This window comes from Glycine max, chromosome 4 (assembly GCF_000004515.6).
Source record: "Glycine max cultivar Williams 82 chromosome 4, Glycine_max_v4.0, whole genome shotgun sequence".
Taxonomy (NCBI): Eukaryota; Viridiplantae; Streptophyta; class Magnoliopsida; order Fabales; family Fabaceae; genus Glycine; species Glycine max.
Window position 1 is genome coordinate 40,738,259 of NC_016091.4, and position 18,586 is coordinate 40,756,844.

An 18,586-nucleotide genomic window follows, 5' to 3' on the forward strand; every position below is an offset into this window, starting at 1 on the left:
TCTTGTTATGTATCCTAAAATATTCCATTTAATAATTGCACTTGTAGTTCTTGTAGGTTTCATTTTCATGGAGCTGAATTCACAGCAGAGACCATTTTCAATCAAATTATGGCCTCCAAGTGAAAACACTAGGCAAACCCTTGTGGAGAGGATGACCAACAATTTGACTACTAAATCTCTTTTCACACAAAAGTATGGAACTTTGGACATGGAAGAGGCTGAAGAGAATGCAAAGAGGATTGAGGATGTGGCTTTTGCTACTGCAAATCTACACTATGAGAAAGAGCCAAATGGTGATGGAGGTTCTGCAGTCCAGCTTTATGCCAAGGAATGTAGTAAGCTCCTCCTAGATGTTCTTAAAAGAGGACCTAGTAAAAAGGATAATGAAGTGGTGACAAGCATAGGTGATGAGAAAGAGGCAGAATATTTTTGTGTTATGGCACGAGAAGAAGAGAAGAAGAAGTTGTTGCAAATGTATGCTAAGACCTCCATAATTATGATGAGAAAGAAGATGAAGATTTTTTAGTTATGGCACGAGAATTCAAAATTATGATGCAGTGAGGCAGGGATTGGAGAGGGCAGGAGGGGTATTATAAACATCGTTGTTTAGTATCATGGAGATACTATGGCAGTTGGCGTATATGGTTTTCTAAATGAAGCATAAATGCTCTGCAAATCTCCTTCCCAAGTTGTTGACCATATTTTCTTTTTTGGTCTGAGTCATTCATTGCTTTTGGTAATGGAAGGAAAACAAATAGTTTGTTACTTGTACTTTTTGTTATCTATTTTTTACTCAAATACCCTTAATGATATTTATGTTGATTCTGCAGAGGTGGAAATGGAACACATTGATATCGGTGAACCTGAGAATACTGGTATGCATCATATAGTTTGAAGGGTTTATGTAATTGCATGTTTGGACTGTGCTGAGTTTTTAAAGGTTTTCTTGAAGTAAACAAGCCCTAAGTTTTTCATTTTCATCATTATGATGTGATGCAATTGAGTATAATTTGTTGATAACTTAATATACTTCAATTTGCATTCCAACTTGATGATTTTTGTGTTTTATTTGCTTATTACAAATTTCCATTGTCTTACACACTGACCGAAGACTTTTTAGTTGGATGTGTGCTCTGTTGATTCCAGATGTGGTGCATTCAAATTGATGAAATAGTTTGCAATGACTTTTCTACATCTAGCAGACACCAAATCCAATGCATGTTAAATACACTCAATACTTTGACTATCCCAGCCCACTGTAATATAGTTTCAAAGGCAAATGGTGAAACTTCCAAGATACAGATATGACTAAATTCTTCATATTTTATTATAAGAGTGATGAATTATGCCTGATTTCACTCCCTCTTGAGTAAACCAGCCATAAATAACAAGACAAAGTTATAAATAAATTTTGCAATAGGTGAAGATATAATTTTAAACAATCAGAAAAAGTGTAGTTGTCACTTACTTGCTTTGGTGAGCTCTCTTTCTCCAGAAAACAATTGATGAGATCCACTGAATACAAAAAGATGAAATGGCATAAGTTCCATTTTCAAAGCTTTCATCAAATATATGCATGTTTTCAATAATGCAATTAGTAAACCAATCACACAAACCAATCATATAATAACCAATGAATCTAGCAAAATCAAATATATAAATAGAAAATTACATTAGATGATGTTAATTAATTCTCCTTCATCATGATCATTACGATTAGCATGAACGTCATCAGCTTCTTCTTCTCCGACAACGTTAGGAGTGATTTGTGTGGACAAAGGACTAACATAGGTGTCCATGTATGAATCATCATCTTCTACATTAACACCAATTGTTTTGCCCTATAGAACCACACACCACCTTTCATCACAAGGGTCTTGCACATAAAATACTTGTCTAGCTTGTTTTGCCATGATGAAAGAATCATTGTGGTAACCAAGTTTCTTTAGGTCTACCAACGTAATATCATCGATGCGCACACCGGTGTTGTTGTCAACCCATTTACATTTGAAAACACAAATAGTAAATTTCAAATAGTTAAGCTCCCAAATTTCATCAATGAACCCAAAGTAAAGGATGGAAGCTACACAGGGATTGACATCATGCACACTTGCGAAGTGTTGAGATTCATCCCTTAGGGAGACCCCGCTATTCTGCATTGTACTTTTATCGTCTTGTGCTTTTGTATAAAATAAATACTTGTTTATGTCGTATCCTTGCCAAGTAATAACATTTCTTTTAGGCCCATCTGCTAGCTTTCTTAATATTTCTAAAGCATTTTCATCTACAAAGATTGTATCTTTAAACCAATCACAAAAAGTCTTGTTATGCTTTTTCAACACCCAATTCTTTGACATTTTTAGATTATTCTATTTGACTAAAGCTTCATGCTTAACTATGTATGGCAAAACTTCATTACTGTTGTTCAAGACATATAAGTGAGCTTGTAACAAATCTTCTAGACTTGGAGTGATCACATGCAGTCCTTTCGAACCCTTACCACCCTCTTTGTCATCATGTCGAGACTCAGGAAGGCCAACAGGTTTAGCCTTCAGAATGTGTTCTGAACAAAATTCAATGGCTTCTTCTGCAATGTACCTCTCAACAATAGATGCTTCTGGATGATATAGATTCTTTGTATACCCTTTTAAGATCTTCATGTATCGCTCAATCGGGTACATCCACCGCAAATAAACAGGACCACAACATTTGATTTCTCTGACGAGATGCACAATCAAGTGAATCATGATGTCAAAGAAGGCAGAGGGAAAATACATCTCTAACTGGCGCCGTATAATTGCGGCCTCATTTTCCAGCTCATCAAACTTGGTAGGATCAACGACTTTGCTACATATGGCATGGAAGAAAAAACACAGGCGAGTTATGGCTAACCTGACTTTGTTTGGCAAGATGTCTTGTATAGTCATGGCTAAAAATTGTTGCATCAACACGTGACAATCGTGAGACTTTAACCCTACAAGCTTAAGCTCCTTCAACTGCATAAGGCTCTTAATATTTGAAGAGTATCCTTGTGGAACCTTCACCCGACAAAGACACTGACAAAAACTTATCTTTTCCTTTTTGGACAAAGTATGACAAGCTGGGGGCAAGTAAATTTTCTTCCCATCAGACCTTGGATGCAACTGTGATCATATCCCTATCTCAGCTAGATCTTGACGGGTATTCAAGCCATCATTCGTCTTGCCTTGAATGTTAAGGAGCGTCCCAATCACACTGTCACATACATTTTTCTCCACATGCATAACATCAATACAATGTCTAACGTCTAGATCAGACCAGTACAGAAGATCAAAGAAAATGGACCTCTTCTTCCATATGCAAGTCTTACTTTTATCCTTCTTTTGGGTATTTCCAAATACAGTATTCAGGTGTTGAACCTGCTGGTATACCTGCTCACCAGTCAACGGTATCGGTGCAATATCGTGCTCTTGACTTCCATTAAAAGCTTTTTTCAGTCGTCTGTAAGGATGACTGGGTGTTAGAAAACGCCAATGCATACTGTAGACTGTTTTTCTTCCATGTTTTAGTTGTATGTAGCTTGTGTTTTCTTCACAGATGGGGCATGCATGATGACCCTTAACACTGTAACCGCTGAGATTTCCATATGTTGGAAAGTCATTAATGGTATAAAAAAGCATTGCACGCATTTCAAACATCTCCTTGTGAAATGCATCAAACACTAAAACCCCCTCGTCCCACAACTTTCTCAGGTCTTCAATCAACAGACTTAGATAAACATCAATGTCATTTTCTGTGTTTTCTTCCACTGCAAGCAATCAGCCGGATGACTGACCATTCCATCAGAAATCCTTCCATTTGCATGCCACATAAGGTCTTTTGTGTCGTCCTTGTTAGCAAAAAGACGCTTAAACCTTGGAATGATTGGAAAATAGCACAAAACCTTCGTTGGAGGTCCCTTGTTTGAGTTTTCATCAGAACTGCTTTCCTCTTCATCCTTCACTTTGTACCGTGAAGTCCCACAAATAGGGCATTTGGACATTTCTTGGAATTCATGTCTGTACAGTATGCGATCATTAGGGCAAGCATGAATCTTCTCATACTCCATACCCATCGGACATAGTATCTTTTTTCGACTTATAGTAAGTTTTAGGCAGCGTGTTGTCCTCTGGAAGCAGATTGTGCACTACCTCAAGTAGTGAGGAAAAACTTTTGTCACTCCACCCATACCTGGCCTTCACATTAACCAGACTTAACACCGCAGACAATAGGGTTAAGGAATTCTTGCACCCTGTATACAAAGGCTTCTTTGAATCACTCTGCAATCCTTCATACACAGGGGTGTGTGCTTGCTGAAAAGACTCTTGTCCAAGGTCACGAATCATGTCCTCCAAGTGATCTCCCATTTCTACATCAAACGGTTCAGATTGGGACCCACTTTGCATGTCTGTCACTTCACCATGCCATATTCATGACGTGTAATTCTTCTTAATCCCATCACACAATAGATGCTTCTGTATGTCGTCCAATAGTTGTCATCTTCCATTCAAACAGTTGATGCAAGGACAATAATATTTTCCTTCTTCATTCGGTCGAGCTCTTTCTGAAGAAAATTGCAAGAACTGCTCGACACCATCCTCATATTCTGGGCTCATGCGACTTTGATTCATCCAACTTCGATCCATCTAAGCAATTCCATGCATGAAAATCTCACTTTTTTATTTATAGGTGTGGCCCTATCCCATTTAGGAAGACTGTCTTTTATGTTAGATTCATACGTCAGGGTTAGAATTATTTTGAAAAATTTGACTAAATTTCGGCAACATTTCACATTGGTCTCCAAGTACATGACATGACATCGGTGAAATTAAATTCCCGATAATCAAGTATGCACTCAGAGAACAACTTGAAATGCATTGTACCAAAATTTCATCAAATTAATCAAAATAATAATAATCTTAACGAATGAATCTAACATAAAAATACTAGCCTCCCTAAACTGTCCAAACGGACAATTCAAGACTAAATATAATGACCAATGCAAACTGTCCGCAAGAATCATTGCATTCAATCTCAAATAGGAATCTAAGGTTCACTTAGCATGAACAACAGTTGTTTATATAGCAAATTACATTGATGACATACAAGAACATACAGAACCAACCATTTCGATTACAGAAAAATATCGACATCAATAGTTGTTTGTATAGCATATTACATTCATGACATACAAGAACACACAAAATGTAAATTTCGATTACAGAAAAATATCGACATCAACAATTCTTTATGTAACTAATTTGGAATTCTGGGTTTCGGGGGTGCTTATGCTTTATTATTGTAGTTGGGTATGTGTCTTCTTTTGTGAATATGTTAGAGGTATGACAGATTCATTTTATCTGTGATTCATTGTTATTTGAGGCTTTTGGATTGGAGAGGGACGGTCTTGAACCAACGGTCTTGTTTGGCCATTGTTGATTCCATGGAGTTTGTTGAGTCGAACCCTCTCTTCCAAAACCCCAAATCCATGTCTTATTCAGTGCTTCTCCTCCAACTTGGTAGTGTCACAGAGTTAAGAGTTGATGACTCATTAGCTTGCTACAATGGTCTCACCGAGTCTACGGTTGCAATCAACCGAATGAAATTGAGTTGTTATGCTAGCTTCATACAATGATGTGTGATTAGGGCGTGTGTGTGTGTCATTAGTGTTTGTGTGTGTGTCATTAGGGTGTGTGTGTGTGTGTGTCATTAAGGTTTGTGTGTGTGTGAGACAATAGGGTTTGTGTGTCTTTGTGTGTCAGATTAGGGTCTGTGTGTGTGTGTGATTAGGGTGATGAGACCATAAACATGAGTGCATGTCCAATGGATCTGAATTTGGTCACTCTATTAGGATTTTGTGACCACAAAGACTAGAAAGATATCATTCCAAGTTATATGATTTTGGCTTGGCAAAAGTAGGATCAAGTGGTTTGTGAAATAAAAAGGATAACATATTAACATGGGACCGGCTTCACACGAGTAGGAAGATGGACCTTGATTGGGAAGCCAACTATGAAATTGTTGTTGGGGCAGCGAAAGGGTTGGAGTATTTGCATCATGGGTGTTAGAGGCCCATCATTCATAGACATGTTAAGTCTAGTAACATATTGTTGGATGAGTTTTTGAAACCTAGGATTGTCGATTTCGGGCTTGCTAAGGTTGTCCAAGCCAACGTTGGCAAGGATTCCTCCACTCGTGCCATTGTCGAAACCCATAGCTTGCTTTGCAGTTTGGGATTTCTGTCATGGTCATAGCTTGTCCATGTGATTTAGGTTTACCAATGCCAACTGCTGTTATGGTTGGCACTGGAGTAGGTGCATCTCAGGGAATACTTATCAAAGGAGGTCAAGCATTAGAAAATGCACATAAGGTCATCATTTGGCAACTAACATATATAGCTCCTTAAATTCAGGATTTGATTTGTAAATGTGGGTGAAACTAACATGGACTAGCTTAGCTTGTCATAGGCACACAACTTACCTTTTGTGCTTATGAAATAAAAGTTGTATGTATATACACACACAACATTTGAATCTGTTTATGGTGGTTTGTCTTGTAGGTGAACTGTGTTGTATTTGACAAAACAGGTACTCTCACAATTGGGAAGCCTGTGGTAGTAAATACAAAGTTGTTGACAAATATGGTACTCCGGGAATTCTATGAACTTGTGGTTGTAGCTGAGGTAGGCATTCTATTATTGAGTTTCGCATGCTTATCAAGTTATTCATGAATAATTATGAATAACTTTCGTTGTATAATTGGCTATGTCAGGTGAATAGTGAGCATCCACTGGCTAAGGCCATAGTTGAGTATGCCAAAAAACTGAGAGATGATGAGAACCCCATTTGGCTAGAGGCACAGGATTTTATGTCCATTGCTGGACATGGAGTTAAGGCCATGGTTAGAAACAAGGAAATACTTGTGGGTAACAAGAGCTTGATGGAAGACCACAATGTTGCACTTCCCATCGATGCTGAAGAGATGCTTGCAGAAGCCGAAGCAATGGCTCAAACTGGAATTATAGTGTCTATTAATAGGGAAGTAGTTGGGGTTTTAGCAGTATCTGATCCATTGAAACTAGCTACACAAGAAGTCATTTCCATTCTGAAGTCCATGAAAATTAGGAACATCATGGTGACTGGGGACAATTGGGGAACTGCCAATTCTATAGCAAGGGAAGTTGGAATTGAAACAGTTATTGTTGAGGCCAAACCAGATCAGAAACCAGATTAGGAATATATGTATTTGAGGTGTTTCATTTTAGTTATTTTTTTCCCAACAACATTTTTTAAATAGAATAGGATAGGATTAGGATACTATGGAAACAATGCTTTGAATTTTTGTGCTTTTCATATTCTTCTAATTTGTAATCTAGCATTAGGCATACATATGAACAAGTGGAGTGAGAAGGTGAAGTCAACTCCACCAGCAGATAATGATACTCCAAAGAAATGAGCTCGAAAATCATCAAGATCAAAGAAGGATAACAAAGAAACTGATTCTGCTTCAGAAGAAGGCAAGGCAAAGTCTGAAACTGAAGATCCCAAGGCTGCAGATGAGGAGGAGGATAATGAAGGAAACAATGATTCTGAAGGAAAGCAACTTGAGAATGGAGATAAAACTGAACAAATTTGAGAATGGATCAAGAGGGTGAGATTCCAATTGAGGCATTGGTAGGACTCAAGGAATTTGATGGACATGAAGGGCTTCATTCAGAATTTAATGGTGATGGTGTTTTCATGCTGGAGGAATCTCTCTTAATAACTCATACAAGTGAATGTGTAGTTTCCAAAAAGGATGGATATTGAATAGCTATAAGTGTTACTTGATAGTAATGTAATCTAAGTAATTGGGTGAAGATTTGAGGGCAACAATATAGAATAGACCAGGCCTATTGTCTTTAACTAGTGTCAAAACTTTTGCCATGTTGATAGCAAATAATCCTAGGCAATACATGCAAAAAAAATATTCTACATAAATATATCACATAGACCTACATAAAAATATACCATCATCAAGGACCTACATAAATATATACCATCAAAATAGCAGCTAGAGGCTTAGAGTATTTGCATACTAAAATAAATAACAGATGCAAGCCATTGTGTTCTCAGTAAGTCAATTAGATAATCTTGATAAACAGAACAATATATAATGACTAATTAATAGTAAATATTATAGAGATTCAAACCTAGTTTCAGCTTTCATAATGGTAGCAAGGGCTTCCCAAAAGCAAGAAGTAGACAAGATGGCTTCAACTTATGATAGACTAAAACAAGTTTGAAGTCTGGACACAGAAAGTGCAGAGAGGTTTAGTAAGATACAAAATTGCAAAGAGGGAATTACATGTTTCAAAGAAAATATTGATGGACAAGAGCTTATGCTTACCAATGACTTGGAGCAATCTCTGTGCTAGTGTGTTGTCTACATACCAAGTATTTTAATGAACCTTGACAACCTACATTTAAAAGACAACAATGTATTAGGTTCGAAATAAGCGTGTCAAAACTACAAACCAGATCAGGACATGGCCAATACATTTATATATACATATAGTTCAACGTTTTGACAACATTAAGTGATATGAGAAACAATCAAGTAGCTGACATGTACTTTCCTTCCCTTACTTCTTGCTTCAAATATGGTTTAAATCTCATATTTCCTCCCTCATAAAATCTGTAACTTTTATTGTTATTAAATTTATCTTACTTTTTTACAAGGTTACAAAAAATTCAAGCTACAAAAGAAACAGTTTGCATGACTTTCCTCTGTCTTACTTCCTATGTTTTAACTCCTCAGTTTGGCTTCTATAGGAATGAAGTCATTCTTGCCATGAAATTTCCATGAAAAAAAATTCTTTTTCAATGGTATTTTATTTCTGATAAATTTTTTTGGGACCAAAACATGGATGGTTATTTGAATATGATGGTGATCATTCTTGACATATAATTGGCTAGTTATTTGAATATGATGGTGATCATTCATTATAAGAAACCAATTTGGAGGGAACAATTTTTTTTTTTTTTCGTAAGCTCCAAACTAAAATATTGGCTTTTAAGACTAACATGATATGACTATTTTAAACTATGACAAAACTTAGATGCAATTTTTTATATATTTTTAGCATTATTTTCTAATCAGAATTAAAGTTTTACCACGTAAATATTAGTATATTTTAATCTTTAGTATAATCATTTATAATGAAATTGTTAAATTAATGAAACTTCAATTCTGACTCAAGAACAGCAACATTCAGTGAAGGTGCTTAAGAAATTGTATTTAAGTTTTTTTTAGCATACAACATTTAAAAAATATGTTACGGATATAAAGTATTCATTGATTTTATCGATAATAACTTTTAGTGTAGTTTCCTTCCCAACTATTATTCACAAGCTAAAACACGAGTTCTACTTTTTAAGGTAGCAAGTTCAAGTTTTATCCTTTAAGGAGTAGGTTGTAACATAATTTATATAAAAGTAAAATTATTTTCGTTAAAAGATTAAAATCAGTGTTTATCATAAATCTTATGATAGCCTATTCTATTGCTATGTAGTTCCTTTTCTCTAAGGAAAAGATCAAACTTATTTAATAGGCATTAGCCAATGAGAATTTGCTCCACTAGTAGAATTTATCTTGAGTAAATGATTGAAAGATCTTGATTCCTCCTTCACGTTCTCAATATTTTTTTGTGATAGCTCTGTAAAATATGTAGAACTGCTATTGAATCTACATCAAACGGTTTACATTTTCATGTTGAAATGAGTGTTCAAACTCTAGTTCGTTCAACTAAAACTAAACCAAATAATTGTTCTTCTTTGACCACTTGAATGATTTTTTCAATGAAAGCATGCTAGTGTGTGCTTGTGGTAAATACCATATCAGTCATCAATCATTCTTTAATTATGATTTCCCACGAAGAAGACAAATATCACTTGACTACAAGGACTCACAATCAACTTAGTGTTATCCTTGATATGCTCTTCTCGTAAAGGAAACTCTACTTGAGATTTCATTGTCTATTAGCAATATTTTCTTGCTATGTGAATGCGAATTGACACAAGTAATTAATGACACAAAATTTACTCATCCTCTCCATAAATTTGGGGATTGATTCTCCTTAATACTACTAAAATTTTGCTTGGTGAGAAACATTCCTCTCAAAGAGACTCTTTGGCACTTGGGTAAGTACTAGTTTATTAGTTGACATTATAAAACCGCATGCGGTTTATGCCTATAAAATTTGGATGGGCCTATGCTGATAGTCCACATATATGACTAAGGATTTGTAGTTAATTTATCCTTCCTATGAATGAGGTTGATTCTCCTAAGTTATTAAAATCCTACTTGGTGGGTAACCTTCTTTAAGGAGATCTATTGACGATAAAAAACTAGTTAAGTAGTTATGATAGATAAAATTGCTTGTGGTTTGTTTAGGCTTGTATAGTAATTTTCTTGATAGATTTTTACTAGCAACCCGTCATATCATTGGCGTCCTACCAATAGTATTAAGAGTGCCTACTCATTCTACCAGTATTTTGCAGGGAAAAAAATTTTTGCTATGATAATTCCTCCTCATCTTCAAGTCTCAAGCATTATGCAACTCATTGCTTCTAATGTTGGCATCAAACTTTTAGATTTCCCGCAACCAAGTTTTCAAATTTCATATGCAAACAAGTAGAAGACCAACCATGTAGTTTTAGAATTCACTGCTCCTATCTATATTAACTAATAAGCATTAACAAGTAACCATAATAAATTAAGTGATTAACAAACTCTAAGTGAATTTTACTACTCCAAGTAAATTTTGGGAGGACTCTTTGTTTATAGCACATTCAATACTGTCTATATTCATTCTATTCAAGTATATGGGGTTTCGTAACATGACCTCTTGCCGAAGAACTCAAGTAACATGCCCCTCTCTGCCATCCCTAGAAGCTGGAATGAGTCACTGCTCATTTCGGCAACAAACATTTCCATGTTTGACATTGCAGCAGCAGCTTGAAGCCACCACCTCAACCATACTCCTCCAACAATATCAGTAATAATTGAGAAGTACCCGTCAGTCCACAACTCCCTATTGAGAGGAACAACACCAGTGGCAACCAAAAGAGGGAAAAAATAGCCCAAAACCACTTCCCCAACAAGAGTACTAATAGAGTCCCAGTAGTTGAGGTCCACCAAACAGCAACTTATCTGACTTCAACCCTCAACAATACCAAAGTCCAACCACAAACAAGCCTAACTCAAATTTTGTTCATCATGCAAAGCCAATGTCTGTGTCTACCCCTCAAACAAAGACCAGTACCAATCAAGCCATTCTCTAGTGGGGGTGATTATTATTTTCTAACACAAAAGCAACCTAATAAGTCTACCCCTTAAACAAAGCCCAGTAGCAATCTACCCCTCCAGAAATCACAATTCTCATTCAGACAAGATAACAAATAAACAAACAAAAAAGTTCTAATCATACTCATAAAGAGTGAATAGGCAATTTAGTCCCTGAGATTGTACCCATTTTTCATATTAGTCCCTAACTTAATATTAAATTCAAAACAGTCCCCATCTTTGCCAAAGTGTTACAAAATAGTCCTTCTGTTAAAGTTTAAAGTAACGCCGTTAATGAGGTCAATTTTAGTGCCACGTGGACTATCCAACGTGGCACTAAAGGATGACGTGGCATGACACATGGACGTACCTCTTAAAAGATGCCACGTCATTTGATGATAACAAAACAAGTAAATAGGAAATTTAGTCCCTGACTTTGTACCCCTATTACATATTAGTCCCTAACTTAATAAAAATTCAAAATAGTCCCTATCTTTTGTATAAGTATTGCAAAATAGTCTTTTCGTTAAATTTTAAAGTAATGTTGTTAGTGAGGTCAATTTTAGTGTCACATCATTTGATGATGATAGAATGAGTGACTTCTTCAAATTTGATGGTTTTGAACCAATTGAGGCATATATCGAAAAAGAACCCACACACACTTGCACAAATAAAAAGAACCAAAAATCCACAGCAACAACCTTATCTCTGTAGTCGTCAACACCAATGGACGAGGTCTGCATAACCATTTTCTTTTCCTTTTTTTTTTCTTCAATTACCATCAATATATCATTCTGGGTTCTGATTTTTTTTGTGTGTGTTTTGAATAGGAAGAGAAAAAACCAGAGGAAAACAAAGTGGAGTAGAAAAAAGCAAATGAAGAAGAAAAGAAAGAAGAAGAGAAAAAACCAGAGGAATCAAAAGATGACAAGGAATCCAAGGAGGAATCTGTGCCGCCAGAAATCGTGCTAGGCACAACCTTTGCAATGCATGGACACTTTAAGCACGATTTCTGGCATCTTTTAAGTTAGGTACTATTTTGCAACACTTATGCAAAAGATAGGGACTATTTTGAATTTTTCATTAAGTTAGGGACTAATATGCAACAGGGGTACAAAGTCAGGGACTAAATTGCCTATTTACTCGTTTTGTTATCATCAAATGACGTTGCATCTTTTAGGAGGCACGTCCATGTGTCATGCCATGTCATCCTTCAGTGCCACGTTGGATAGTCCACGTGGCACTAAAATTGACCTCACTAACGGCGTTATTTTAAAATTTAACGGAAGGACTATTTTGCAACACTTTCGCAAGGATAGAGACTATTTTGAATTTAATATTAAGTTAGGGACTAATATACAAAATGGGTACAATCTAAGGGATTAAATTTCCTATTCACTCTACTCATAAACCAAAAAGGTTCTAATCATACTCTACTCTTACACGACTAGCAAAATAACAATATTTACATAATCATACTCATAAACCAGATATAAACAAAATTATAAAATAGGAACCTTAGGAGCACGAAGCACCTTGCGAACACCTTGTGAACACCAACGGACTGAAAGTCACCACCTTGAGCACCTTGCAACTTGCAAGCACGAACCTCCTTACAGTGACCACCTGGGTAACATGCAGTTACAAAGAAGAAGAAAAGGAGAAGAAACAAACAAATAACAACAGGAACAAGAAGAAGAACAAAATCATGTACCGTGAGGTCGCGAAGAACAAAACCCTATACCGTGAGGCTGTACCTGGGTAACGTGCAGTTACAAAAGCCTGTACCGTGAGGTCGCGAAGAAGAAGAAGCGAGGAAGAACAAGAAAACCGAAGCGCGAGGAAGAACAAGAAAAACAGAGTGCGAGGAAAGTACTAGGGCTTGCGTTCTCATGTTTTAAATTATAAGTACAACATCGGTTTTCTTAAAAAAAAACCGATGTTAATCCATAGATGTTAACGTTAACATCGGTTTTCTGAGAAAAACCGACGTTAACATCATTAGTTAACATCGGTTTTTGAAAAACCGATGTTAACGTGTATGCATTAACATCGGTTTTGTTCAAAATCGATGTTAATAGGCCGATGTTAAAACTACTTTTTATAGTAGTGGTATTACAAATAATTAATCAAATATAATATTAGGATGAATTAAAATTAGATATCTAACCAAATTTGGTGAGAAAACAGTGCATCATCAACATATTCGCAGATATTTGGAATGGTTTATTCTTTGCTGTCGGCGCTTCTCACTGTTATTGTTGATGATATCGCTGTTACATTAACTTTAATATGTTATATATAGTAATATATATTTTTTAGTTTGGATTCTTCTAATTGATCTCATGACTAGCTAGTGAGTTAATTATCTGAGATTGTCTGGTCCAAGGTTTCTAATTTCTAACCACTTTATTAGTAAAGTTATGCACTTCTCAATTTTGTAGAAATTAAAATTAAGTTTTGTGAATAGATAACATTCATATGGATTCCCTCGCTCTTGCACTGATCACTATTTGATTAGTGTTTATATTCTGAAAATTGTATAGTATTCAATTACGGAATCGTTGTTTTTAATATATAGCTGGGCTTTTAATCTTGTCTCTCCATTAATTTAATAAACTTATATATAGAATTTTTATGTAGGTTAACATGCTTGATATATATTTAAAGGAATAAATAAATACATGATGTTAATACATTATAAAAGATTAAAATAATAAAAAAATATCATTTATAATTACTTAAACTAACTTATCAAATTTAAAAGACTTTTTGAATAGCGTAAAACTTAACCTAACATACTCCATTCCTATTTTTATTGCACTTGCTATCTAAGGCTCATAAACGGTTCTTGCTCATGCACGTATTTAGACTAATTTAACTCTTTAATTGGTCAAAAGACATTATTTGAAAAAATTAAATTATTTTTTAAGTTGTTTTTTAACTTAAATTTTTTTATTGCAATATAACTTCAAATAATTGATATATCTAAAATATATATAATTTGACATATATAAAAGTTTATTTTTCAATCAAAATGCTTTATGGTAAATGGCCAAATGGTAACTTGGTATGATTAGGTTAGTTAGACTTCAGCAAAGTAAAAATTAAGTTAGTTAGAATATTAATTGGATTAATTTAATGGCTTATAAATATTAGTTATTAATTTATTACTTTTTCCTAGTATGTAAGTCACATATATACTACCTTCTCTACTCTATGGCTTGTTTGTAAAAGTTTATAAAGTTACACTTTTAATTAACTTTTATGAATAAAATATTGGACTTTGAAAAATAAAGAATACTTTTGGGATTATGGCTACTTCAACTTATTGCCAGCCAACTAATTTTCAGGATTGACCAGGTTGAGTTAAAGCCAAATTTTGGTTAAGATTTTCAAAATAATGATAGAAACAACAAAAATAATAGACATAAACCACTGCAAAACATGAAGGTGCAACCAAAAATAACGATTCAAAGAGAATGAATTGAAAATTAAATTTAGTTTTAATTGTATGGAAACTGTGAATTAAAAAGTAAGAATGGTTAATTTTACTATCTATATTGTAATTACATAAAATTAGCTCTTAAAATTGTAATTTCAATTCTACCAGAGAATTCAAACATAACTTTAATTAATATTTGAAGGTATAATTGTGATCTCAAATTTCAATCTCACGTCTAATTTGGTGAGGTAATCGACCACTAACAAAAAAGCCATCATCCATCTCTCAAGTCTCAACATAGTCCCAAAGAGTAATAATGATCTAAACCCAAAACGAACGAGACAAAAGGCCAAGCAAAGAAGCACTGGTAAGGACAACGACATCAATCAAATAATAAGGGTCTGAAGGTAACAATGTAAATGGAAAGAAGCACTAGCAACGATAATTATACGGACCCTATGAATAATAACACGCATAATACTTTCATAATTTCCAATAAATTTGAATGTGATGCAGTGAAACATAAGATAGATCATAAGTAAGAAAATCATAAAAAAGTAAATGGAAAACAGAATGCATTTGGGGCTAAGGTAAAGGAAAGACTGAGTGGCCTCAAAGTGGTCAACCAGTTGCTAGCTACACTTCTTATTCCTGAAAACAATGTTGCTCCAGAGATGATTTCATCAGCAAGAGTGCCTCAAGTTATTACGGAAGATTAAAATGGAAAGATTGAAATGCAACAACACACTTGCTTACTTTCACAATACATTATTAAAAATAATAGCACTAACCAGCTGGCGTGGGCGTGACGGCGTGTGCGACGATGTGGATGAGCGGACGGCACGACAATGTGCAACGAAGGCCTGGAAACCTCGTGCGAGGGCGGCATGATGGTGGTGGAGCTCGTGCGAAGACAGTGTGACGATGGTGGAGCTTATGCGATGGTGGCGTGATGGTGGGTTCGAAAATCACCAAAAGGGAAGTCATTGAGTGAGTCCCTCGTTAGGGTTGGGCTCTTTTATTTTGGAAATAATTTAAATTTCTGATGGAAACATAACCTGTTAATAATATTTAAATTTTCGACAGAAACATAATCCGTCGGAAAAATCTGTCGGTAGTATTTAAATTTCCTACGGAAACATAATCCGTTAGAAAAATTCATCGATAACATTTAAATTTCCTATGGAAACATAATCCATCGGAAAAATTCATCAATAACATTTAAATTTCTGACGAAAACATAATCCGTCCGAAAAATATATCGATAATTTATACTTTACGATGGAAAACTTTTGTGTTGATAAATTCCATCAAAAAATTTAAACATTTTCTCAGTGAGTGCACTTTGTTGATAAATTCCGTCGGTAATATAGACATTTATGACGAAATACATTACATGAGAAATATTTCATCAATAATAACAATTTTTCTTGACTGTAATCAAATAGACAATCCAACCATTAAGTTATTAACCACAAAATTTACCATAACTTTGCTTTTGTTCCCCTTCACCAGCCCCTCATGATGCATGTAGTGATCTTTACAATTTATGTTCACAAATTATTCACCGTTTTATTTTATACATCTTTGAGTCTTTATTTTGAAGAGAAACCCGCACGGTTTAGAAAACATGTCAATAAGTAAGTGGGAATAGTGTACTCCGCAAAAGTTGATGTATATTGCTTAATGCCCTTGTAATTAATTTCTGAATTGATGGTATTGAACAACTTTTGGATGAAAGTTGTGATCTTTTGTGCTAAAATCATTTAGAGCACAATAATTTCCAAAGTGTATCTTTCAAATTCTTTATTGAGAAAAAGAAAGGACATATGATGGCTGTCATAAGCACTCAATTCATTTGAAATATGCTCATCTTTATAATTTGTGGTCATAATTTTTGTTCCAAAAGAACTAGAATAGTTTTCCACTACTGTAAGCATGGTGTATGTTTGGATCAAAGTTAAGAAGACTTAAAAAGTATTTTTATGATTAAATATTACTTTTAGTTCATTATATTGTTGTATTTTTTTTTCATTTTGGTATATTCGGTTTTAAGAGTTTTATTTTAGTCTTTTATGTTTTTGAAAGCTCCATTTTGATACATTAAATTTTAAAAGTTTCATTTTGGTCCTTTATGTTATTAGAAGTTTCATTTTAATAATTTTTTTTGTTTTCTATTAAAATGTTAATATTCTGTCATTATTTTAAATTTTAACAGAACATTAAATATAAGTAAAATAGTTAATTTAAAATAGTGATGACTAAAATAGTAATTGTACCTGCATGGGGTAGACAAGTAACTCTCTTCCTTGTTTGCGTCATCTGAATGATTTTTCTCTTTCTCCAAATAGTACTTGTCAAATCGGAGGGTGAGGTACCTGCAAAAGACATTCTGATGCTCAAGTAAGGTTTCGATTGAGAACAACAAATAAGGTTAATAAATGTGAATCAAGAGTGTGCTTACCTCGATATTCACATAACTACTTATATGTACCTTAATGGGTCTTGGATCTATGGGTTCTTTCCCAAGATTGCCTTTTTTTGGTAATGTCTCTATAATTATCATTAGGGAATTTATCTCTCCTTAATTATTATTTACTAGTTAATCTAGGTAATCTTTCTTTACATAAGTTGTCAAAGATCGGATGAGATGCGCTCAATCTTTGGTCAGACTAAGTACTTAATAGGGGTATCAGGTATTTGCCTAGACCGAGTACTTGATATTGCAAGGGGTGTCAGGTATTTGGTCAGACCGAGTACCTAATACTACAAGGGTATCAGGTATTCAGCCAAGTTAAATACCTAATACTGTGGATGGTCCTAGTACTCGACCAAGTTGATTACCTGATACTTCAAGGGGCATCAGGTATTCGGCTAGGCAGGGTACCTAGTACCTCGTAGGAGTAATCTTACAGAATATAGGAATTGTAGTCTTTGAATTTTCGATATGTCCAAATGTTGAGCCCTATTATAAGGTATGCTTTAGTGTCCCAAAGATTTTATTTTGGTATAATGGGTATTCGACTTAGGCCAAATATCTATTCAGTATAATAATTTATTTTAAAATTTAAAACATTAACGAAACATTAATGTTATTAATAAAAAACAAAAGAAATGAACAAAATAAAATTTTTGAAAACATAAAAGACTAAAATAAAACTTAATCTACCAAAGTAAAAAAATCATAAAACTTAATGTACCAAAAATGATATTTAGTCTACTTTTATTTCCGAAACAACATTTTATTTCTTCTTTAAATATGTTTGTGGTACCACTTGAAAACCCCTGAACATACTTTTGGAGCATAAGATACACATTAAATTCTTTTCCCTACTTACTTTCAACATTCATTCAGAAATTTCTAACGGCAACCCAAGCGAACACTTTATTTGTGCATTAATTAAATCTATAATTGTACACTGTAATTGATAAAAGTACTTTTTGAAGTTTGATCCAATCATAGCATAAGTCTTCTTTGGATCTTTGTTCTTGTGAGCATATGGGAGCTTGACTTGAGATTTTTTGTTGGGTAAATGATACTATATTAATTATTAATTTTTGCTAATAAAAGGATTTGAATCCACCATTTTTTTTCTTCATCCCGAAATCAACCTTATTACTTCACACGACTAAGATTGTTAATTAAAGTTATGTGCCAAGAGGTTTAGTGGTTTCATAATGAGCATGACCACATCCTTTTAATGTGTCAACGGATGTCTTTCACACTTGAAATCTGTGTGTATAAGAGTTACTTGAAGACTATATGATTTGTTGGTGATCGGTGGCGAAGTAGCAATT

The 18,586-nt window shown here is 34.5% G+C and overlaps 1 protein-coding gene across 1 annotated transcript; it reads left to right on the plus strand.

Moving 5' to 3' along the window:
* Positions 1-208: 208 nt before the first annotated feature.
* On the plus strand, positions 209-7,251 carry LOC106798586 (probable copper-transporting ATPase HMA5). Its single transcript, XM_014775183.1, has 5 exons — positions 209-404; positions 831-875; positions 6,291-6,388; positions 6,578-6,700; positions 6,790-7,251. The coding sequence occupies exons 1-5, from the start codon at positions 209-211 to the stop codon at positions 7,249-7,251; spliced, it is 924 nt and encodes a 307-aa protein (XP_014630669.1).
* The last annotated feature ends 11,335 nt before the right edge of the window (positions 7,252-18,586 follow it).